The 24,028-nt window shown below is 37.5% G+C and overlaps 1 protein-coding gene across 8 annotated transcripts in view; it reads left to right on the forward strand.

The window, feature by feature from the left end:
- The window catches only part of LTBP1 (latent transforming growth factor beta binding protein 1), a 213,123-nt gene that overhangs the window by 56,568 nt on the left and 132,527 nt on the right, over positions 1 to 24,028 (forward strand). For 6 of the 8 annotated variants that reach the window (XM_074863371.1, XM_074863363.1, XM_074863365.1 and 3 more), the window contains one exon: positions 12,507 to 12,674. In XM_074863371.1, coding sequence (XP_074719472.1) covers positions 12,507 to 12,674 — 168 coding nt within the window. Of the gene's footprint in view, positions 1 to 12,427; positions 12,675 to 24,028 lie in introns of those variants that run through there. The other 2 variants (XM_074863369.1, XM_074863370.1) reach the window with 1 other exon arrangement.

Here is a 24,028-nt window from a genome sequence, read left to right on the forward strand (position 1 = left end):
CAGAAATTGCACTAAAATGCAAAAGGAAAACTCAAGAGTAGGTATGGAGTACTTTACCCACAGCTGGAATGGCATTGTGTGAAGTAAATAAAGCATGTGTTTATATAACAAAGTTATCCCAAGGATAAATACATGTTTAAGAAGGAAAATGAGCCTAATCTCTTTATTCAGGAAGACAGTACAACATGTATGTGGATTTTGCAATTGAAGTAGTGTGTTAAGTTTATACAATTAAATAATATGGAAGACTTTTAGGTAGATAAGGGGTTTTTTGATCTTACCAAAATTCTGTATAAAATGCATTAAGGAGACTTGTCTCTGTTTTAGGTAGAAAATGAACATGTGTCTCGAATTTTAGTAGTACAGGTTACATAATGGTTAGTGAATACAGGCTTGTAGCACCCTACTGTGGCTTAGTTGTGTGTGTTGTGGCTTGAAGTTGGACAAATATGTGTGTATGGCTATCAGACTTTTAGAATCTGCACATGGTTCTGTGGGCAGCACTTAAAGTCTTGTGTAAAGATGAAGCTGAAACAATCATATGAAAGTTGTGTAACTGTTGATACATTATATTGCCTCATATATATACAAAGGTATGTAAAATTATGCTGTAAAATGAAATAAGATTAATCTGTAAGAAAATGTCTCACCACTTAGAATTGTGATGTGCATAATACTCTGTTACACTTTTGGCATAACAGTGGCTTTCCTACTATTGGAAGCTTAGTACACTGATAACTTGAAGAAGCTCTTTTTTAAGCTCATACATAATTTACACATGCTGGTTTTACTGATGACTTCATAGGTTGATTTAAACAAAAACAGGTGTCACTTTGAAATTCCAATTTAAACTATTTTTGTGAAATTGCACCGTTCTGACTTCACTGTGTGACACTTACATCATGATAATAGCATTTCCCCATCAGTATGTATGGGTAAACAGCTGTAAAATATGTAAATGTTTTACTGTTTAAAAAAGTGCACACAGAGATATGACACGTGTTCCATGTAAATGCATCTGTATGATTTGATATTCTACCACAATTCAGTGTCTAGGGGAAAAGCTCCCTCACGTCTTCAGTGGGTCAGCTATTCTTTCCACCCTTCTTGGTATTTGTGGAATCACTCTGCATAAACAGCAAAATAGTTCTCTCACTGACTCGTCTTAACTAGAGCATTGCGTTGTGTTCCTTGTAATTTCTGCCTATGTACATGTGATATTAGAGTTGAACAATGATAACTTTTCTAAATAGAAGGTTTGGGAAATCTGGAGGTAAGGGACGGGTGTTAAGGCTATACTCTGATTCAGCAATGTATAGCCAGCACAGTGAGGTGAGTAAAAAGAGAGTGAACAGTTAGAAGACTAACAAGCAGAAATAACTGAAAAATCACAACACTGTCTATTTGGAGGGAATGTAGAGTCAAATTCACTTCAGTCACTCATGGGAACTGACATTCATGTCTTGCTCCTGAGGTTGTACGTAATCAAATACAAATAAGGGAAAGGGGTAAGTGTATAAATGTTAGGGACTTTTTTAGTTTTGTTTCCTCAAATGCAAAACATTTGCACGTGTGTTCAAAGCCTTTGCTCCCCTTCAAGAGGCAGGGGGGATTTTTCAGGGACATTCGAAAATGTTTAAGAAGAAATTTTGGTGCAGTCAGCATCAGGGTCAAACAACGCTGTGGTTTGTTTGATGACGAAACCCGAACAATTTTAGTAAAGCATCCTTTTCTTCTCTCCCATTTAGGCGCGTTACCCATACTGCTATTGAAAGGCATAACAACTCATTACAGCCATTTAAAGTTTGCATTTGATTCCAGTGGGACTTGAAAACAAGAGGCTAAACTCCAAATATAAATTAAGAGACTTAACTAGATTCATGCTAATGCAGTTAACTCTATCAAATCAAGCAGCACATCTACTTTGCTTTTGCTTTTAAAAAGTAGACTGACAAATTCTGAAAAACAAACAAACAAATGAACATAGTTTATTTAGCAGTTATAAAGGACTATAAAGTTCTTTGAAATCCTTGGAGACAGAACAACTCTATATAAATACAAACCGCTTCTCTCGATATACTATAGCTGCAGGCATTTTAACAATACCCTTTGTAAGCTGTCTTCGTGATTGTTTGTGTATCCATAAAGGTTTCACATTTGAGGAGGCCAGTAAATCAAGCACCCCCAAAAAAGTACTGTGTTTTTCTCTTTGGACTCTGAAAAGATTTTATGGCCCTGAGCTCACCAGTAATTGAATGTCTGCGTGACAAGCAAAGGCTGCTGGTGCTTTTATAGGAACTAATTTAAATGTTACATTTACCCAAAAATGAATGATCATCTCTCTATGCTTTAAAATATGGAGGCCAAGACTGATAAACAGCAGTGTGGGGAAAAATGTTGGAAAAACAGATTGGTGATCTGGCAAACGGAATTAAGATCAGTTCAAAATGTGTTATAGCTAGGGGAAAACAGAGACTGAGACAAATGCATCTCAACCGCTGTGATGAAAGAGAATTGGCTCCAAAACCAAAGATTTCTCAAGAAGAAAAAGAGAAGACGCTTTCCAGAAAATTCTGTAGGGGAAAACCTCTGACGTGTTTGAAAAATAGTAATTTAGCTGGATATAGAGACTGATTGAACCCACGCATTTAAACGTTAAAAGTCCCTTAGCCTGGCTGACTCCAGAGTTGCTGTGATACAAGTCTTGGATACCAGGAATTGGTTCTGATTGTTGCAAGTAGCCAAGTCTGGTTGTACGCACAGGAGATGTGAAAGTGCTCTTCTCTGTCAGTGCCATTGCCCATGTCAGAAGGAACGACTAAATGACAAAGTACCGTAAGAAGGTCCTTTCATACCCAGTGAAACTGAGGTTTACAGAATCGGTGACATCCTTATTTCTGTCGTAATTTTTTCCCCCTTCAGAAGATTAAGGGAAAAAAAGATCTTGGCTTCATGCAGTGCTGAGAAGATTTTTAATGGTGATTCAGCATGCAGAGAGTGCTATGTTAATTTAGAACTTAATTCCATGACGTTCTGTCCTTTGTCACTGTTTACAGTTTGTTGACTTCCTTAGCACTTTTCAGTTGCTTCCTTTCAGGAAAAGGAATGTTAAGTGGATATACTTAGTAAGGTAATATTAATTTATTTTTTATTCCCTATTCTTCCTGGAAACGGTAAACACTTTTAGAGCATTGCACCTAAGACTTAGTTTCTCATTTAAGGGAGTCACATATAGCTGGGAGAAAAGTGTCTATCTCAAGAATTTATTTTCTAAAGAAGTAACTCTTCCAACTTAAGACTTGTAATACTATCTTAGGGCAGGGTAAAGTCTATTGTCTTGATCATGAAAGGAGCCTAGGTAATTACCTTAGGCAAAACACATAATTTCAGATGAGTGAGATCATGTAGGAATGAGTCTCATTACCAGTGTATAAAGGCCTAATTCAGACCTCCTTGAAAGAGTCCTATTGATAAAGTGGACAGTAGTGGTTGTATTTAGCTGGTAATACTAAAGCGTCAATGACAGTAATAACACGTGTTCATCTGTGGCCACCTGAGCTCCTGCATGGCTGTAAGTTTGTGTGTAAAGATGCTGACTTCACTATGGGAGCATGCAATTCCTGCAGTAGTACCTGCAGTAGCTTCCATCCGCAGAAAATTGCTTGTGGTAGGCTGTGAAGTCATTGCTGCTTCATTATAGGTGAGATGAGCATTGTAGAATGACTTTCTGTCCTAGACGTATGTCTGTGTCCTAAATGTGGCTTTTTGGCTTTTGCTCCCTTATCCCTCACGTGAAAGCCTTTTGGGTCTAGATATGCTTTTAGTACCTAAGAATCTGGATAACTTGAATGGAAATTAATAAAGGCTTGTGGACCTGAATCCTGTGCTAGGTTGCTTACAGCTGGAGTTATCTCCAGCCCCAAACCTGAAGTGAACTTTCAAGCATGAGACTCATGAAGAGCTTGAAGTTCTCTTTCAGGAGAGGTGCTTCATTCTGAAGAAAACAGGCCATCTGGGTGCTAATATTTTGCTTACTTTCCCACCCAGACCTGCAGCTGAAGCACTTGTCTGCCTGCCTATCCTTAGAAGTGCAGTCAAGTAAGCCTTGTTAAACTCTGCTGCAGGATCAAGCTCCCTAAGGAGCGCTGCAGCGTAGCATGGTGGGGTTTGGAACCCAGCTGTAGTGAAGAGTCACCCAGTTCCTCAAAGAAATGTGTCGGAGCCCTAAAAGGATTTGAACTAAGCAGTCTTATGTCCTCAGCATTTCCTGTTTAATGGGTTGGGCACATTCCTGTTTAGTGTGCTGGTTAGGCTGCTTGCTCCATGCAATTAACTCCTCTCATCCCTTGTAGAAGAGACCGAGGACTGATTAGTGGTATAACTTGAGGCTAAAATTTAAGCTTTTTAGCATCGTATCATTTGTGGATCTAGTCTACATGTAACACCTTTAAAACAAATAAACAAAAATCTGATTAAAAGAATTACCCCCAATAAATTTAATTGAATAGAATTAAGGCTATTCCATCAGACATCTCAAACCAATCTCCATTAATTTGGATTGGTACCTTTTTCTGGAACATCTTAAACTATGCTAAGGTAAACAATAGTTATTTCTCATTACCAACTGCTGATTAGAGTTTTTAAAATTGCTTAAACATGGAAAATGGCTATAGTTCAAGATAGGATGTTTATTGCCTGAGGGCTGCATATAGAGAATCTTTGTAGTGGTAAAAAAGACAAGGAAGGCAAAAGGTGATTCATAAAACCTGCTGACAGAGATCTCAGATTTCAAATCTAGGTGTGATTTGTAAGTTATGCACTTGCACAGGACAAAAATGGTTTTTAATTACTGTGAATTTCTCTGACTTGCTCTAAAAAGGCTGTGTTAGTAAGAGAATTTATCAGCAAAGGGCTCCTGGGGGGCATGTAAATAAAATTATTAATGTCTTTCAAAAGGATCTCAGCACTTGTGCCTGCATGTGTTCCTTTGATACTTTGACATCCAACCATATAAAAGAAAATACAACAAGCAGAGAGTTTGTCAGAATCTTCCAAAATTAATGAAGAATACCTACTTGAATGGAGCAAGTTTGCTGTAGTAAATTACTTTAAACAATACAGTGTTTACCTTCATCTCTATCCTAAAGTGAGACTAAGAGAACTAAAGAGTAGATTGATTGTCTCTCCTAGAATACATCAAAAATTTTGCTGTATTTTAGTGGTTTTTTTGGGGGGTGGTGAGGGTGGTGATGAGGAAAACAGCATAAGTCCCTCTTCACTCTGCTGTGACAGGGAGCAAGGAAGAGATTGTGTACTTGTGATAATCAGGAAGGGAAAAAGCCTTTTACAGATAACCTTCTTTTCAGTTATTTTCTCCCTTACCTTGTAAGTATCAAGTCTTTGGGATTATTTCTCTGTCTATCAAGGATGCTGAAGAAGCAAGCAGGGCTTAAAACGAGGGTAAAGAAACAAGAGTGCAACAGAAACAAGAAGTTAGAGAGCTCATTTCTGACTGGAGGGAAAAGATTGTGTTAGGAGCATCTAAACAAGACAGAAGGAGGAAATGATGTGAAGATGTAGTGACACGGCTAATCAGGAATAGGTATATAGTAAAGTGTGTATAATAGCAATGGTGGGAATAAGAATGGCAACAAAAAGAAGTTGTGGAGATCACGGTTCAGTTACTGTTGTAATAGGTAGTTGGCTTGTGTTTTGCTCTTTGAAGCCCCGTTGGTTTGCGTAAAGGCAATAGAACTGAGTGCTTGAAAAGTGACAAAATATCAGAGGTTAAGCTGTATGAGACAAATACCTGGAAGATCATGCAAATGCAACAAAAAGAAGGAGTTACAGAAATAACAAAAAGCAGAAGGAGTGCTGGAATGAATTACATGTCAATAATGTGTAGCTATAGCTGTCTAGACAGCAAGTAAAGTACAGCTGGACATACTGCTTTCTTTTCCAAATGTTTGACTGGGTGGGTATGCATACATACACTTCACCTCATGCAGAACTGTGGGGAGTACATTTAAGTATGAGAAAAGCCATTGGATCTTGCATGAAATAAATCTGAGTCACCTTATTTTTAGTTTCATTGCCATTTCTGATTTCTCCCGGTGCTTGTGAAAAGAGAACTGGTTTGAGGTATGGAAGTGTATTGTAACAACATTTCTGGAAAGAGCAAAGATGCGCTGCCCCACCTGATGATAAGCATTGTATATTGAAGCCCAAAATGAAATTACCCAGCAGCTGTGCCTTGCATTCTTGAATCCATGTAGTTTTCGGACTTGTTTGTGCTTGTGACTGTTACAGAAAGAGTAAGGCTCATATTCTGCCTGGTTTTCAGATGGGCAAGATTTGACTGCAGAAGGTCTGAATGCAGAAGGCTTTACTCCCGTACTCGGAGCAGACTAAGGGCAGAGTTCAGTCCTGCTAGGGTCATGTAAGGAATATTCGATGTTTGCTTCACTGGGATGACATCCATATCAACAGATCAGAAAGGGATTTGGGAGATCTGTGCCCCTTTGGCCTAGCCTGCAGAGTGGTTCTGAGTATGAAGTATCAATAATGCACTGTTGGAGGAGAAAAATAAGTTATACCAACAGAAGCTTTTTAACTAATTCTGCTGCTCTCCCCAATGCTGATCAGACCTCTGCTGCAGTATTGTTTAGTTTTGGACAGCGTATATGAAGAAAGATGAGGATTGAGTGAGTGGTATCAAAATCAAAACAAGAAGGAATGGAGGTCTGCAAAATACGGCCTGTTAGACTGAAAAAGTTCAGATGGTTTTGGTCTGGAGAAAATGAGACTGAGGGACAGTCGTAGCAGTCTTCACGTATGTTAGAAATTAATCCACAGAGACATAAGGTTTTGTCAGAGTTTGCTGTAGATAAATCAGGACAGTAATACACTTGAATTGCAACAGGAGAAATGCTGGTAATATATTAGGAATACCTTTATGATAAGAGAGGCTGCAGCACTGGAATACATTCCTTAGGGAGGCTGTGGAATCTGCATAACAGAAGGGTTTTGAGAATAGGCTGGACAAACTTTTTGTGTAACGCTGCTGTTTCATCCTGTGTTGGGAAAAAGAAGAGAGGGGAGATTAGGTGATCTCTTGGAATGTCTTTCAGTCCTTTCTATGCCTAGCAAGGGTTGTATTCCTCTCAATGTGTAATCTGAAATTTAGGGAAGATCTGTCTCTGGTCTGAATGTGAATCTAGGGTGTCTATGGCTCTTTTTTTTTTTTTTTAACCCCTCCCCCACCCCGCCCCTTAGCATTAGTAAATCTTCCAGACACTGATGTACAAGTTTCAACTTGTTCTGATCTTTGGGAACTAGGTTTTTGCCTTTTTTTTTTTTTTTTTGTGTTTTAAATTGATGACTAAGTAGTGATAATAGAGAACTTCCTCATATATTATCAAAAGTGTAAAAAGGTCATTCAACAATAGTTCTAAAAGCTTAACTATTTTATTTTACTTACGTGGTTGATTTTTATACAGCGTCAGCTTTCCCTCTGGCGGAACAAGCATATCTAGTAAGGACAAAGTCAGGTGGACTGGTGAAATAACTGGGAGACACCTGTTTTACGAAATAAGTCGTTTCCTTCTGCTTCTTTCCTTTTTTTCTGTCAGCATTTAATTAAGAAAAAAGAGGGGGAGTTGGTCATCTGGAAATTTAAAACGAATGTATTTGCTGCTGTTTAAAAGCTTATCAGCTTTAAGTTGAGAAGATAAATTTTCATTCCAAAGTTCTCCTCATGCATCATGGTTATCATTTGAAAACATGAAATTACCTGAAATAATCTGTTGGTTTGGGGAGGAGAATGTAATTTTAAGATAGAATCTTCAGGTCTGATGAGATTCTGTGTAGATACACTTTTACGAAAACATACTGGGTTCAGTGCGGAAGTAGGGTGTCATGAGAAAAGAGTAGTGTGTATCTTGTAGTTCTTGGAGGTACTAATGGAAAGCCTACAATTTGCTTAGTTTTGTTTCCTCAGGCGATTTGCCTCAGGATATTTGTCACAAGAGAAGGTATTAAGAAAAACACAAACCCCTCTAAAAGTAGAGTCAGAAAGAAGTTTTGTGCAAGGATTATGGGAGAGGTATGTGTAAACTCTACCAGCCGAGTCCACAGTTTAAACCACTGCTTGTGATTTTTATTGTGAATACTTTTGATTAGATCACTGTGAAGCACAAAACCATCATATACACAATAACATAATTTTTTCAACACACTAAAATATTTTCTTCTTTTTGCCCCGCTTGAGCTATGAGACAGTACAGTGTAGTCATCTTTTTAACTGAATACCAGTTCTGCTTTCGCTTGTGTTGCTAGCCCATTGTCTTCCCACAAAACAGGGATATGCCACAAATCTTCTGAGATCCACTACAGCTATTGAATACTGTCTAGCTAAATCTTTGCAGAAAGCTGGAGCTGTGAGGGCAGCCATAAAACCAAGAAAAAAATGTGTTTGTAGAAGTTCTTCTAGAAAGAAATGAAGGCTGAGTAGCATTACAGACAAAGGGACCCAGGAAGTTGAGGATAAATCCTTCCCCTTACACAACTCTGCCCAAGCATGGCTGTGTGAGCTGTTGTGACCACCTGGACCTAAAACCTGCCACCTGCCTTGTCTTAACTCATTCACCTTTTCTGCTAATGCAGAAAAAAAAAAATCAGTTTGTCATGATGGACAGTGGGGGCAGAAGGGATTCTGTGAAGAAATCCTTTTGCTTATATTTTCCATTTCTCCTGCAGTTGTTGCTAAATCATAAATTTATCACAGCAGGAGCTTGCCGCGTTCATAATATTTTATCATAGTGACTTACAGAGATGGAAAGAAAGTCAAATACATGTGGTGCCAATTTCCAACTAAAATCTCATCACTTTACCTAGGCATCTTCCTTTTTTGAATCTGGCTCGAGAGAGTTTCACAGATTTTGGAAATTACGGGTACAGTCTTCCTCTGATCTCTTTTGACAACTGTATCTAGGAGTTCTTAGGTGTAAGTGAGCCTGGACTACAAGGCAGGATGATGGTGCAGTTGGCTGAGCCTCCCCATGAATTCGCTGCATAGCTCAGGGAATGAAGCTTTAGCCACTATTGGTAATCCTGATTGTTCTATCTTTATTAAAACAACAATCTGAATTTATCTCTAGTTCGGCCATTTTTTCAGTAGCTTTGATATTTATTTGGTGCTTGTATCTTCTGCTTTTGTTGTCTTTCATTAGGCTCCTTTATTTATCTGGTCTCACATTTGTATTTCTTCAGTCTGGTGTTATACTTAACAGCAGAGTGAGGTGTTTCATTTCCATATGTTTAAAATTGGTTTTGAAGAGTTTATGATACATTTCTGTCTATATATATAAAAAAATAATGATTCCAGGTATGTTGCCGTGCCGTAGCACCATCATTTTTTTCCAGAAATGAATTTGAGATAATTGAAGTTACAGATCTTGTTGTGTCTATGTCACAGTGATGTCATCAGTAAAGCTTCTGGAGTTTAAAGAGAAAATTAATCTCTAAAAATGCACTGTCCTTCTTTAATATGAACTAGCCCAAAACCAAAAGAGGTCAAGGCTGTAGCAGCAATGGGCTTTTTCTAGCTTGAAATCGTGGGTTTTAGCATTAATACTGCCAAACCAGCAAAGAGATATTGAAGGATATAGTTTCTCATTTAGAATTAAATCACCCCCTTTTTGGAGAAGAGAAAAAACCCCCAAAACTACAGAAGAGAAGAAAGGGAGAGGATTCAAGTAAGTCCAAGAGTCTAACCTTGCAGGGTTTCTGCCAAAAGCTTCCTTACAGGAGAAGGGTTTGTGGTCTGTTTTCATTTTAAAACTGGATGTATTATGCTCACTGTTCAGGTCCCTAAACCTTAGGATATGTGAGGATAGTATTGTCTTCTTAGGTACAGTTACAGAAAAGGGTGAAGATAATGTCTCTGCCTTGAATCACCTCCTCATACACTGCTCAATTTTCAGCTCAGATGCCATCATTAGGTTTGTATCCTTCCTAAATGTCTCCAGAAGACTTGAGGAAGTTAAAAGCTGTGGCCTGCTAGGCAAGGAGAAGAAAATAGTTTCATTATAGTTTTCATAAATCTGAGAAAGATGGAGGAAATCTTCCGATTTCAAAAGAATATGAAGCTGTTTTATTTCTGGCTTTTTGCAACTAGTGAAATGGGAATGTTGTGAGAGTTGAATTTGTTTTATAGCAAAAGCATTGCTGAATAATGATTTGAATATTGGTAGGGGTAAGGGCTTACATCACGTTGTTTTTCATACTTCTTACTTTTCTGAAAAGCTGCACTTAAGTATTCTTTCATGGATGCTCTTTACCTATGTTGATACTGGCCTGTGTTTTTGAAAGTACTGTTCAACTGCTGTTCCTATGTTACTCCCAAACTTACATGCTAACATTTTCTCACACATTCAGCCTCATACGAAGGCGTCTCTTCTACCAAAAAAATTGTGCTGCAGAATTTTTCTGGTAAAATCTAAACTGTGCGATAAAAATTATTTTTAAAATATGGGGGGTTTTGTTACAAACATTATGACCAAGTTTTGCTACAGCTCAGCACTCAACACCATAGTACAGAATACTCTGAAGGAGAGTTAAATCATGGTTTAGTTCCATCTATACTGGCAAAGCCAAATTTTTCAAATTTATTTATTTTTTTTTAGCTAAACTGGAAAACTTGTGTGGGTCCCCCAATACTGGTTTTTACAGTGCAGGCAGGACTGACTTCTGTGACTCAACTAACCATGTTTTTTTAATTAGATCACATCCTAAAGGAACTATGTTACTAAAACATCTGAAAATATAAAATGTATTGGACTTTTCTAGGAAAAGATAGATATAAAACTATACAAATAAAATACAAAGATGGCAGTATTGCTTGTGAAGCTGTGCTTAACAAAAGGAAAGCTTACAAGGTTCTAGCCGCAGTAGTTCACAAGCCACTTATGCCTGTTCATTGGGAAAGGTGTATTAATAATTTTCGTAAGAAATGCTTGATATCCAGGAATCCAGGGTCTTCTAAATCTACGACAAATCAGAATACCAGCCTTTAATTGAAGTATTTTATTCCCGTGTCTGTCTGAGCTATGCTTTTTCTAACTGTTTAGGGAGAAAAAGGTGGGAGCATCTGTACTACAGCTGCTGTTCAAATAGAGCAATGTCTTTACTGTAGACAAAATAGTTGGCACGATTGTTTTAACTTATTTGTTTATGAAGAGCCAGAAATAAGAAGGTTTCATATTCTTTTGAAGTGGGAAGATTTTCTTCATTTTCTTCAGATTTTCAAAAAAATGTTTGTCCAGAGGGTATTTCATAAACTAGGTTAGACAACTATCCAGCAACTTATTTATTTCTATGACATGAAGAAGAAGATTCTTTTCCTTATGTGCATCATTTCTTGGGACACTTAGGTTTGATATGAAAGTATTTATTAATAGTTTCCACAAAGATGCTGTGATGTATTTACAAAAACTTGCTGAATTTATTAGTAAGTGTGCAGAGGACAAACTGTTTTCTTTTTAAATAATTGCAAGTGGAATCTGTTCTTTTTCCCTAATTTTCCTAATGAGTAGTTTTAATCTCTTTTTTTATCTTCAGCTGTTAGATGTGGAATCAAATACATCCGTTCTTAAATCAAATTCTGTAACAAATTCTTCTAATTAGCTTAATTCGAAATTAGTGTTTGCTCAGTCTTCATTATGTTCAAGTTTTTAAAATTACTGTAAGGAAGTATATATTAAAAAAAAAAAAAACCAAACTAGCCTTTTTTTATCTTTGAGCTTAGAACCAGTATGTTTAAGCATTGATACTTACCCTTTCCTCTGAGCTATTTATTACTTAAACAAAGGCTGACGGCAAAGCTCAGTCTATAATATGTAAATCCTTGTAGAAAAATAGTGCCAAAAAACTGTGAAAAAATGGGTCCAGGCAGCTGCGTCACAAGGCTTGACCACTTTGGGCTGGGGTGCCAGGAGATTTGAGACAGATGTTTTCAGACATGCCGCATGCCTAAAACATTTCCAGGGGTCGAGCTACAAATAGTGACTTAATAAGTGCAGAAACAGGAAAAGTATGCAGGAGGACACAAGAGTTTATTCACCCCTAGGTGCACAGCCAGCCTCTTTACATTACATCTGCCTGTCAGGGTTGGCTATTTAAGCTGTCATGCCCTTGGTATTGCTCTTTGTCTGCCTGTGAATAAAGTGCAGCATTGTGATTACTAATCCCACTCCAGTGACTTGACTTTAAATGTGGTTTTGGAGCGGATCCCGGAGTTCTGTTTGCTAAGCTTCCTACTCCTGTTTCAGAGACACCACTGGAGATCTATGAGAGAGAGCACTGCAGACTGCCCTCCTCCTGTAGACCTGTCGCCTTTTTCTGCCCCCCCCCCGCCTTTTTTTTTTTTTCCAAAAGTTTTTGAAGGAAATCAATGGATACCAAAGTGATCTGTTTGTTTTTCTTTTTTTCTTTGCCTCCGCTGACAGTGGGAAATCACACCGGTCGCATCAAGGTGGTCTTTACACCCAGCATCTGTAAAGTGACTTGTACCAAAGGCAACTGTCAGAACAACTGTGAGAAGGGAAATACCACCACCCTCATTAGTGAAAATGGCCATGCTGCTGACACTCTGACAGCCACTAACTTCCGAGTAGGTAAGTACCCTGAAACTGTATTTGTCCTTAGCTGTCCTCTCTTGACTAACAGAGGGAGGAGATGTTTTGTTATTAATACCAGTTGTGCATCTGTTACTCTTTGTTTGGAGGGCTGTGCTGAGTAGGAACCATTGTATGTTAGACAAGCTTTCTGGTATCCTTCGGAAATGTTCCCAAAAGTTCCTTTTGTGTCATAGAAAAAAAATTCCCATATTTTTCATCTGAATTTCCAGCTGCAGGGCTACAACATGCTAAGCTGAAGCTTTTGGTAAAATTCATCCCTCAGAATTTGTGTTGGTAAATAGAGAAAATGTCAGATTCCACAAAAAGTTTTGGTTCCCCTTTTTGCTTGTTGAAATCTAGCTAACACAGTGAATCTATCTTCAAAAAATTATTCAGGAGTTCCTTAAAACTACAATCCTTTTAAAAAATTTATCAGCTTAAAGCTTCTTCTTATGGCTGAGAGTAAATCAGATTTCATATTTGTCATTTTTTAGAAACTGAAATAATGTTAAGTCCAATTGAAGTTATTGAAGCCAGTCATTTCTCTGTTAATGTTTATTCTTTCTGCTTGCTCAGTAAGAGTGTCAGCAGTATGCCAGTCTAAACCCTACAACTGCTTGACTGTGTTGAAACAAATCATGAAGGCTATCTAGGATAACAATTAGCATATTTTAACTGTACATTATATGATGTTGGTAGGAATTTGTGTGCAAGTATTAGTCTTGTAAGCTAGGAGAAATGCAGATATATGGATACATATCTAAACACTTTTAAATTTGTTTCACGTTATGATATCCTTAACTGCTCTTTGAAAGTATTTTGTTGTTATCCTGAAAATATCATAGTATCATTTTAAACTTGTAAAATTAATTATTTTGCCAATTTGTACTCAAAGAATGCCAGATATGAACACTGTAATTTTAGTCTCCGTCTAGTATAAACATAATGTCAGGCAGTGCTGAGGCTGGCCAATACTGCCCTTTTTAAAGTGCACTATATTTCAGGCTCTGAGAGGGGGGAAAAGCTATTCCAAACTATTCTTATTTTCATCCGGACAGATGATACAAAGAGCAGTTCCCTCTCTTAACACTCCTACTAGAATATGAGACGGGGTGAAAGCTCTTGAATTTAATAACACATTCCTTGATAATATGCATGTTTGTAAAAATACATGGTTTGGACTAATTATAATAAAAACAGTGTTTTAAAAGAGCAATACAGCACACTTTGTTTATGATTGTTTTGAGGCATTAAAAAAGAGAAGGATTTTGTAAAGGAATGGTAAATCAAATACTTTAAACTTATATTTACTGCCAGTACAGATTTTTACTAATTTTTTGGCAAGAACCACAGCTAAGTGTTTTTTTTTGTTTAATTTTCTGGCTACTGTGAAAGGATAGGGTTATTCTCCCCCCCCCCCCCCCCCCCCCCATTTGACCTAATTTTTTATTGAAATTATGAAATGCTGAGAATGGGCAGTCATGTAATTTGTCTGCTATGTAAATCTGTGCTGTAACATGACCTTCTCTCAAATACTTGAAAACTTGGAGAGTGGAAATCGACCTGTGAAGACGTGTTCCACACCTTCCTTCCTGGCCTCAGGCCATGCAGCTCATGATGCAGCGTGTACAATAAGCTGCTAGAAATATTCAACAAAAGCAGCTTATAATAATTTGATAGAAAGATAGAGGAGTGTTATGTTTAAAAATGTACAAAACCAAGTTGCTACCCATGTATAGGGATTTTTAACCTGCCTGTAGCTATCTTCCCTGTTACTTTTAAAAGACCACAAGCGTTCACCATATCTCTTAAGTATCATCATTTTTACAGATGAGGAATAAGAAAGAAGTCTAAACTGTGACTTCAAGGCTTTCCAGTTAAAAATAAAAATGCTGAGTGAACTTCTTAATAACCAGAGAGGAGAGGTGCTACACCTGTAGATTGAGTTCTTTCACTGATCACAGATTTTCAGGAGCTTTTGAATCAGGGTTTAAAATCTGTACTATTGAAATAATTTTTATATCTGTTCTCTAACTAGTGCCTCTCATAAGCTTAGGCTTGTCCTGATAGAGATGTATCCTGATACATAAAGCAGAAGCAATTTGGGTCTTCTGAGATCATTTATTTTTGCTATATTTTTAACATCTGTATTATGTTTTGCTTGTGCTTGTTTACTTACTCTTTATCCAAAATGCATGGAAATTCTTACTCTGATCATTTGACATTCTGAAAGTGCAACCATGAAGGAGAATGTTGTGTCAGAAAATACATACTTAAAGCAGCAAACAGCACTTTTTCAGTATTTTTTTTTTAAGTATTTGTTCTTCCTAAAGCTAGAAAAGATAAATTCACATGCTGTATTTGGAAAAGAAACTTCTATTACTAGTAATAGATACCTGCTCTGAGTGGGGAAATTAGGAAACTGCTTTAGGTTGTTAGACCTAAATGTGTTTCTGTAGCAGGAGCAGCATTCTAGTACACAAGATTGAATTTAGATTCTCTGATGACAGATTGTAGTTAGCCATCACTTTGCTTTGTTCTTAATAATCCATTTTTTCTAATAATGAACCAAAGTTTTTTTTGTATAGGTTTTAAACTTTGTGCTGAACTTTGTAAACACTTTTTATTTTCAGGTTCCAGTGCCTGTACTAAAACCACTAAATTTTTTCCATGGGTTATTTCAGATTCTTAAAATTTGCTCAGTTTCAGCTGAAAATTGGTACCAGTGAGTCCAAGCAAGGAACAAATCCTGTTTCCTGGAACTTTTATTAGATAGGGATAAGCCATTAAAAACAAAAACCCACAACAAGAAACAGATTGGGGGAAATGTAGCTTTTCAGGTAGCTGAGATTTTGGCTCTTCTCACGAAGAACTCTAGCATTTCAATTGAAGGTGATGAAAGCTTGGTATTTGAGAGGAAGGATCTCCTTGATTGCCAGTCTGCTTCAGTGAAACTTTGGGGTTTTTTGCAGTTTCATTTTGTGAATGGGATATGTTGCACAGTCAAACTAACCAACCTCCAATATTTCATTGGCTTGGAGAATGAAAGCATTTAATCTGAGTGGAAGCTTCTGCTGAATAGATGATTCTCATTATTCTATTGGATTGATGCATGTGCAGTTTGTATGGTATTTCAATCCTGATATATCTACAGAGACTTGTAAAACAGGGTCAATATATGTGCATAGGAAAGGATGCATATAGAATAACATGAGGTTTCTGTCTCATTCACTGTTGAAGTTAGAGTGATGTGTCCTGTTTCTCCTCAAAATTATTCCACATTCCAAAATACCTATTTTTGAAATGAATATTCTCTCTCTAAGGAGCGGAAGGACAGCAACTAATTTGTAACTGTAAAATGAAGCAGCAAGGAATTAGGGAATGCCCAAATTAGGTTCTACATGCGCTTTAATTTTTTCTCTATGGTGCTATGTATTTAATTATAGATTTACATTCTTATTTTTTTCCACAGGATCCCTGCCTCATGCATTGCACAGGAATGACAGAACTTGTAAAGGAAGCAGTCTTTTAATACTTAGGTTTATGTTCACTGTTCATTTGCAGCCCTGCGTCTCATTTAAAGCAGTTCATTCAAACTGTTATAAATGAGAAGAGTTGCATGCTATTCAGTGGAAGTGCATATCTTTCTGTAGAAATTCTGTGACTGAGCACTTGGGGGTATCTGTGTCAAACAAGGAGATAGCAGCATTCTGCAGCTGGAGAGTTTAGGAATTTTTTCCCAAGGCCATAGGAGATGATTGTGGCAAAGGTGGTGATAGGATTATTGCTCTACCGCTCCCCTTTATGTCAATCTTTAACACTCATCAGTATCTCTTCTTTTAACATTCCCATCCCTTTTTCTTCTGATCCCTTTTCATATAGCCTGCACAGTTGTCCTTCTTCCTGGCTTTGCTGTGTGCAATCATAGTTTACTTAGGCTGTTATTGAGGATGAAGGAATATTTTGATGTGTGCTTTTCCTTGGAAGAAGGATGAATTTTGAGGAACCCTATATTTCTTGTTTTATTGAATTTGAGTGAAAGTTAAAGTGTTTCTCCTACACCTTCACTGGTCTTCACAGGGAGTTGTGAAGTTGAGAATGATGTCAAGTATGTGTGCTGTGGCCTGCAGTCCATGTGAGTCAATCTTCCTTGTGAGACTAGAAGAGCATGAGAAGATGTTTGTCCATCCTCCTTTCTTCTCATCTATAAAAGGTCCATTTGTCTCTGGTCCTACATTAACATGTGAATAAGAATCTGTTGGACATCATTTGGTGACGTGGTCTCATGGTGTCTGAAGTGAAAACGTATCTGGTCCTTCATATTTTGAAGGACCAGATACATTTATTTAATCATAAATTTTAAAACTTTCAGCATGGATCAGTGATATGCATATCCCGTACACTGTCGCAATAATGCTCAAATTATATTGCTTATTGAATTTTGGCACTTTCCCTACTGGAATTTTGTATCAAAAATTTTTCCTGTTTGACTGTGTTGACTCTGTACAAATGTTTTTGGATAATTGAGGTTGTCCAGAAGTTTTCAATTATGTATACGCAGAAACTTCCAAGAAGCAGCATAAACATTTTGCTCAAATTTTACTTGGTCTTCTGTTGAAAGTAATGAAAGAAAATTTGACCAATATATTTTAAAACAATAGGTTATTAGAATGGAATTTACTAAAAAGACTCATTATATAATTATTATTCTAACGGAATTTCCTATCTAGGAAAGAGTCTAGAGAGCATAGTTATTTAGAACTGTGAAAATGTAAAGCAGTAACTTTTTCTTAAAAAGTCGGCAGAACTTCTGAATTTTATTCAGACATACATGATAATGAATTTCTATCAGTGCTGTAGAAGGTAACATTGCTTTTTATTCAAACACTTCTGGTCTTGTTAAATAATTGTGTTGGTTAAAAATGATAGTAAGCAAGTCAGCACTTTTTTATCTGTAGTTTGTGTATGACAGGAAATCCAAGAGCAATGAATGGCATTTTCTTGCTGTCATTTGCTATGTAATAAAGTTGTGTTTCTTTGCTCCATATGATACATACTACACACATCCTACTACACTGAAGTGCTACTGTAAGACTGTGCCATTTGAGGAAGATTTTTCAATATCATTTGGTAAGAAAAGGCATTTATTGTAAATAATACTGGAGGGCAAGTTTGATCTATGAAGGTATATAAAAGACCAACAGCTTGTGGAAGTGTTTGTGTAGATTGGTGAGAATTTACAGACTGTTCTGGCAGTTTGTGAGGTGCATATGTTCAGTTTTCTACCCCTTATATTTTATTCCCTGTTGTAGTGGGTTTAGTAAAGGTTGCTAGAATGGCAACATGTTAGAGATGCTTTCTTCTCTATTATTTACTACTTGGTGAATGGTGTCAGCCTGGGTAGATGACTCATCATGTCTGATCTATGTAACTTGTGCCCCAGCAAAACACTATTCCTATGGTTTCAGCTGAGACTTAGCAGATGTACATGTAACTTCTCAAATGGAGGATTTAAAATAATTGATAACAAATGCAGAGATTTTTGGATTCCTTTTGGTAACATAACTGAGGAGAATTGATTTCCCCCCCCCAATGCTTTGGTTTTCAACTTGATTATGTTCTGTCAGACATCCTAATTGATGAGGAGCTTATTTCTGGAATAACTGCTTAGCTCCAGAACTGTGTATAATAATTCATAGTCTGTTTTTAGTAGTTATTCTCTGTGGGTAAGAGTGAAGTGTTACTCTGAAATACCTTGGGTTTTGCACTTGAAGTTGACATAGTATCCTTTTCTGAAGTAGTTATGATGTAAGAACCTTGCTATTCCCCCTTGTATTATCAATTTAGTCCTTTTACTGTCTCTATAGTGGCTACCCTGTAACCTTATTTGGTAAAAGTTTTGTTTCTACTGTTCCTGCAGTAATTATCATTTCTGCCTTGTCAGGCTTTATTGTTTTATGCTCTTTTTTGTGCCAGATGAAATATTTTTTTTCTTTTACCAGACACTGGCAGACACTTGAAAATTTCAGAATTCTCGGACAACTTGGTTAAAAGATTAACTTTTTAAACTTTCTGCAACAGCAGTCAAGGAAGTTGGTCAGTCTGTCAGTGTGTGTGTGTGTGTGTCTCTCAGGAAAAAAGAAAAGGAAAGGATCAGGACATTAGAGTTTATTCACCCCTTTAGCTGGTAATTTGAAATTTGATCAGTATAACTGATGACCATGCTTGAAATATTTATTCATGCAGCAGCATTGTAACAGCTGTAGCAAAATGAAGGCCAAGTATTTTTCCTCAGACACCAGACTGAGTGGCTAAAATAGAAAGAAGGACAAATAACAGTGGAACTATTTTATGAATTGTTTGCATCCTCTACCTTATAGAAGATACTAAGAAAAAGTATTTCACAGCCTGAAGAGCCAATGCAAAACAATTTGGGAGGAACCACTTATGTGCATCAAGTTAACAGATATTCCTTTTTTCCAATCTCCCTTTGTTCTGTAAAGGAAGTTTGAGCAGCCAGGAGAATGAATTAATTTACTTACAATCCAGGTAGTGTAGGTGTTCCTAATCTGAACCGCTAGTGGACTAAAACTCTAGCCTGTAATGTAAAGGTACCACTCTCTAGTTTGAGCAGCGCTCAGGGTTTTGATGTGGTTTCAATTATTGGCCACCTATACTCAGATTACAAAGAAAAATTATATCTTAAGGGTTTTGTTGTTGTTGTTGATATCCAGATCTGTTCAGAAGGAATGCTTTCTTTTCCCCATGTATTTGTCAGTACTTGTCATCAACAAATAGTTCTGGTTTCTACCATAGAGCTTACAGCATCTGTGAGATCTTTCTTCGTAATCTTAAAATAATTATTCAAATTTGACATCTTCCCTCTGATTCTAACGGAGGCCAGATGATAATTTAAAGAAAATACATTGTTCAGCCAGATGATTTTAATGAGGTTGAACTTAGAGAAGCCTGTCAGCAACTCATTTCCACTCCTTTGCTCACCTTAAGGACTTCAGATCATCACTGCAAAGCAAAAGTCCATCTGCTCTCAAAGCACTCACCAAACTGTATATTATAGAGAACACAGTTTTTGGATGTGCAGTCATAGGAAAAACCACAAATGGAAACGGTACAAAATCCACACCTGCAGCCATTCAAAAACACATGGAGTATGTTTCCCTCAAAGTTAAAGCAAAACAGAACACAAAGTTAAAATGCATAATGCTTTATTTTACTGTATATGGTTTTAATTTATAGGGATTAGTTTATGTACATCTGACTTGAAGTACTGTAAAAAGAGAACTAAGAGTGCATTTATTTGAATGATTACATTGTTGCATATTCAAATAAACACACTACCTTGTACAGCTATAATTTTGTTATTGCTAAACCAAATGTCTTTGCACATACCTCACTGAAGATGAAGTATATGCCAACTTTGGCTTAAAGAGAAAAGTTGCCTTTGAATTATGCAAGCACAGGAGAGTCTGACAAATTTCTTCACTGGTTAAAATATGGCATTTATCATGGATAGATGTCTTAGCAAATGAGTTTGTATTTAATGTGTCATTCTGGAAATAACACATTCGGAAGGAAACAAGCAGCTGTCACTGTTCTACTGATCGCAGTCTTTCCCCGTTCAGCATCTCTACAGTCTATTCCGTTTTTGTTTATTCTACTCCAGATAATTCCTCTGTCTTTGCACAGTGTAGCCTGTATAACTTCCACCTATCCGTTCCACCTATAATTATTTCTTAGATTTGAGTATCACTGTAACTGAGAGGCCTGTTTTGTAGCATGGAGGCACAGAGATTTCTGGATTTTTCTTTTGGAACATGAACTATATCTTCATTATGCACACATTTAAATTCTTTGAGTTTTCTATCTATAAAAATTGTGAACTGTTAAAAGGGAGCTGTGAGCTTTCAACCAGTGATTTACAAATGTGAATCGAGTTGAAGTCCATGAGAATTGTAAACTTTTTTTTATAAACCTCTTACAAAGTCTTGAGGGATGCCAGTCAATCAGTAGAAGAAAAATTGGGTATTTGCTGCTTGCACAGGAAGGGGGTTGAGTTTAAAAAACCCAGTCACAGAGAGTATTTCTCATCTGTATTTTATTCAGCCAAATACTTTGTTAATTTGTCTTGTTGGTTGTATTTTTAATTTAATTTAAAGCTGAGCTATTGTGAGAGTCAAATTTTTATATTTGATATTATTCAGGTACTTCAAGTTTAGGGGAACTTTTGGCAACTTTTCATGTCATAATTTAGAAACATGAGTTCTCTGTATTCTCCCTGAGAGGGACTGCCTCTGTCCATAGATTGTATAGGGCAGTGGTTTCCAAACTTTTTTGATTACGCATCCTTACCAGTAAAAAATTTTTGATTATTTATAAATTATATACATGTACTGCTGTATATATCATATCTATGTACATTATAAAACATATACAAAATAGAAACTAAATATAGGTGAGATAAAGATGAAGTAAACTCTATTTTGAAAATTTATTTTATTTATTAATTGTACAAAACATATTTCTTTCCAGCATACCCAGTAGATTGTCTTTCACACCGCCTGCAGCGAGCTCATCCTGTTTTGGAGACTGCTGGTATAGGGAACCAAAGGAGACTAGCTTCATAACATAAGCTGCAATATTATCCAGCTGCAGTTAGTATGTGTCCGTTGTGTCTCTCTTACTTATGTTTGATTATATTAAGTTCAGCCAGTTATGTTAGATGCTACATATGTAGGTGCTAGAACACCTTTTTTCAATCTAATCAGAAGTTACACAGGTCCAAGAATGTCTACTGTGGCAATGGAAGCAAAGGGATTTTTTTTGTATTTGCACACGTTTCAGCGCACAAGGTCAGGTACAACAGTGCAGTTTGAAGCCTGTCAGTGGGATTGTACACAGCTTAGGGGAGTTGGGTTCACTGTTTAATTGCTTGGAACTGGACATGACCAGTCAGAGGCTGACTGTATTTTAGGTTTATGCAGCCTGTGCAACAATTTATACAGCTATTATGTGTTGTTAAAAGAACCACAACGAGAAGTTGTATGTGTTTTAATGGATTTCCGACTATACATTCTCTGCAGAGTAACCTTGATCCTTCTTACTCATTAGCACTGACTCTGCTTCTTTCCTCCTTCAGCACTCCAGGATCTGAGTCTCTTTCTTTTCACTGGTCTCCTATGACCTAATTTATTACTCAACCTCTGAATAAATTCCCAGTATTCTCATATTGTGTCACCTCCTCAAGGTCAACTCCCTAGAAAACTTTCCAATTTCTTGTGATGCAGTCAGTGCCAGAAAATCTTCGATAGCTTGTTTTTCATGTTTTTTAACTAGTCCAGGAAGGTCTGGATTACAAGCTATTATTTGTATGTTAATGGGTATCCACTTGAAAGAATCTATTCCTACTTTATTCTTCTTGTAAACTCTTTCACACGAAAATGAACACTGTGGTAATGTTACAGTAATCAGAGAGCAGTCTCCTGATGTTTGGAAATTGTGGAATTTTTTTTATGACTACAGTTTCTATGGCTTTTTCTATTCTAAACGTAATTTTGTTATTGAAGGATATCTTGTGGTATGGGATGTGGTGGATCAGTGTTCATAGATCCTTTGGATCTAAGGTTGGGGGTTCATCCCACTCACCAAATCTGAGTTGCTCAAGTCAAGAGCCTAGTAGTCAGTGATGAGACACACCTTTGTGACAGGTTGGCCTATAGATGGCCTGAATGGCCTCCTGGATGAGCCTTTCTTCACTGACAGAGTGGGAAACCTCAGATAATAACACTCTCCTAACTTGGGTAGCTCAAGAAGGCACAAAAGGTTAAATGGGATGAATCTTAGCTTAAATATCTATTTTTCAGTCACCAGAAATTGTAAGGATGCTGTTGTCCTTGGCCAGTGTCAGCTTTGCTGTTTCTGTGATCTTCAGAGCCTTTGCATAACAGGTGTGACCAATAGCTTAAATATTTTTCAGGATATTTTGCCATTTTGTCTGATGGTAACCAAGTAGTGTGATGCCTACGAGCAGCTCTTTTCTCTACCTTATGCTACCGAGTGTTACTACTTTTTTACTCCATGCATGAGTCCAGTGCGTTTTTTGGGAACAGCCTTATAGGAGAATGGTGTCAGAGCAGAGGATCAGTTCAGTGACTTCATCAGATTGTAACAGTGTATGAGCAATAACATCTTAGTGTCGTTATGGTCAAGTTACTCATTAGTCCTGTAGTCCCTAAAGGTGGGTAAAGCTGTCACGTCCCGCTCAGACGAGGGGGACAAGTGGCTCAGATTCGCAAATCCCCAATGGAGCGGACAACAAGTCTCCAAGTCTAAACATTTATTAACTACTCACAATGTACTAATTGAACACACGATACTTGGCTAAGTATATAGCAAGTTGTGGCAAGCAATATAATATGCCTTGCATTTCTTAATAGGAAAGGGAAAAGAGGGAGATAGAGGGAATGGGGAAATACAGATCACCGGTCTGGATTTCTGCGCTGATCCTGCCGACGAGGGTTCCAGGAGGCACAGGAGACATCCGTCTTTTTCGCTGGCATCCGTCTTCTTTGCCTCACTGCACTCTCTCTCGGCCCCCCCCTTGATTTATACCCACTTTCATTGGGTCTGTCCCTTAGGTTGACCCACATACCTACGTATCCCATGTACAGGGAGGGGTAAGGTGTTTCATGGGATGATGTAATTAGCACGATCATGTTAGCCCTCATTAGCATATTGAGGGGTGTTAACTTTAATATGCATTTTGTGGATAATGAAGCAAAGGTCATTCACCGGACAGATGGCCCTTGAAGTTTTGGCCAGGTGCACCAGAGCAGAGCCGTCCTGTCTTCACAGGGCTCCCTCCTCCAGCTCCATCTTGTGTTATTCAGGCAGCCTTATCAACTTCAACCTCCACAGAATGCACCTTGTGACTCATAGTTTTGTCTTGTGAGTGTTTGAGGCATTTCTTTGATCAGCCTCAACTTTTGCTTTCTCAGGCTGTTTTTCTTAGTTTCTCGCAGGCCTGGTTTCTCGTCTCTCACAAAAGCTTGCTCAGCTGACACCAGAAGGGAATAGTACAGCCTGGAAGGATCCTGTAGCAATGAAGATGCTTGTTGTTCCCTGTTGTCTGTCCTTCTGTTGAATTTTCATTCTGTCTGTTGAAAACAGATACGTTAAAGCATTAACCAGTACACATTAGTGTTACGCATGCTCAGGCACATGTACGCTGTACAGAGGAGTAATGCTCTTAAAAGCACTGAAAACGGGTTAGTTTTCATCAGACATGGGGCACCTTGATTTCGCTGTTCCCATTTTGACAATGGCGATTAATA

Source organism: Strix uralensis, chromosome 3, assembly GCF_047716275.1.
Source record: "Strix uralensis isolate ZFMK-TIS-50842 chromosome 3, bStrUra1, whole genome shotgun sequence".
NCBI classification, from domain to species: Eukaryota; Metazoa; Chordata; class Aves; order Strigiformes; family Strigidae; genus Strix; species Strix uralensis.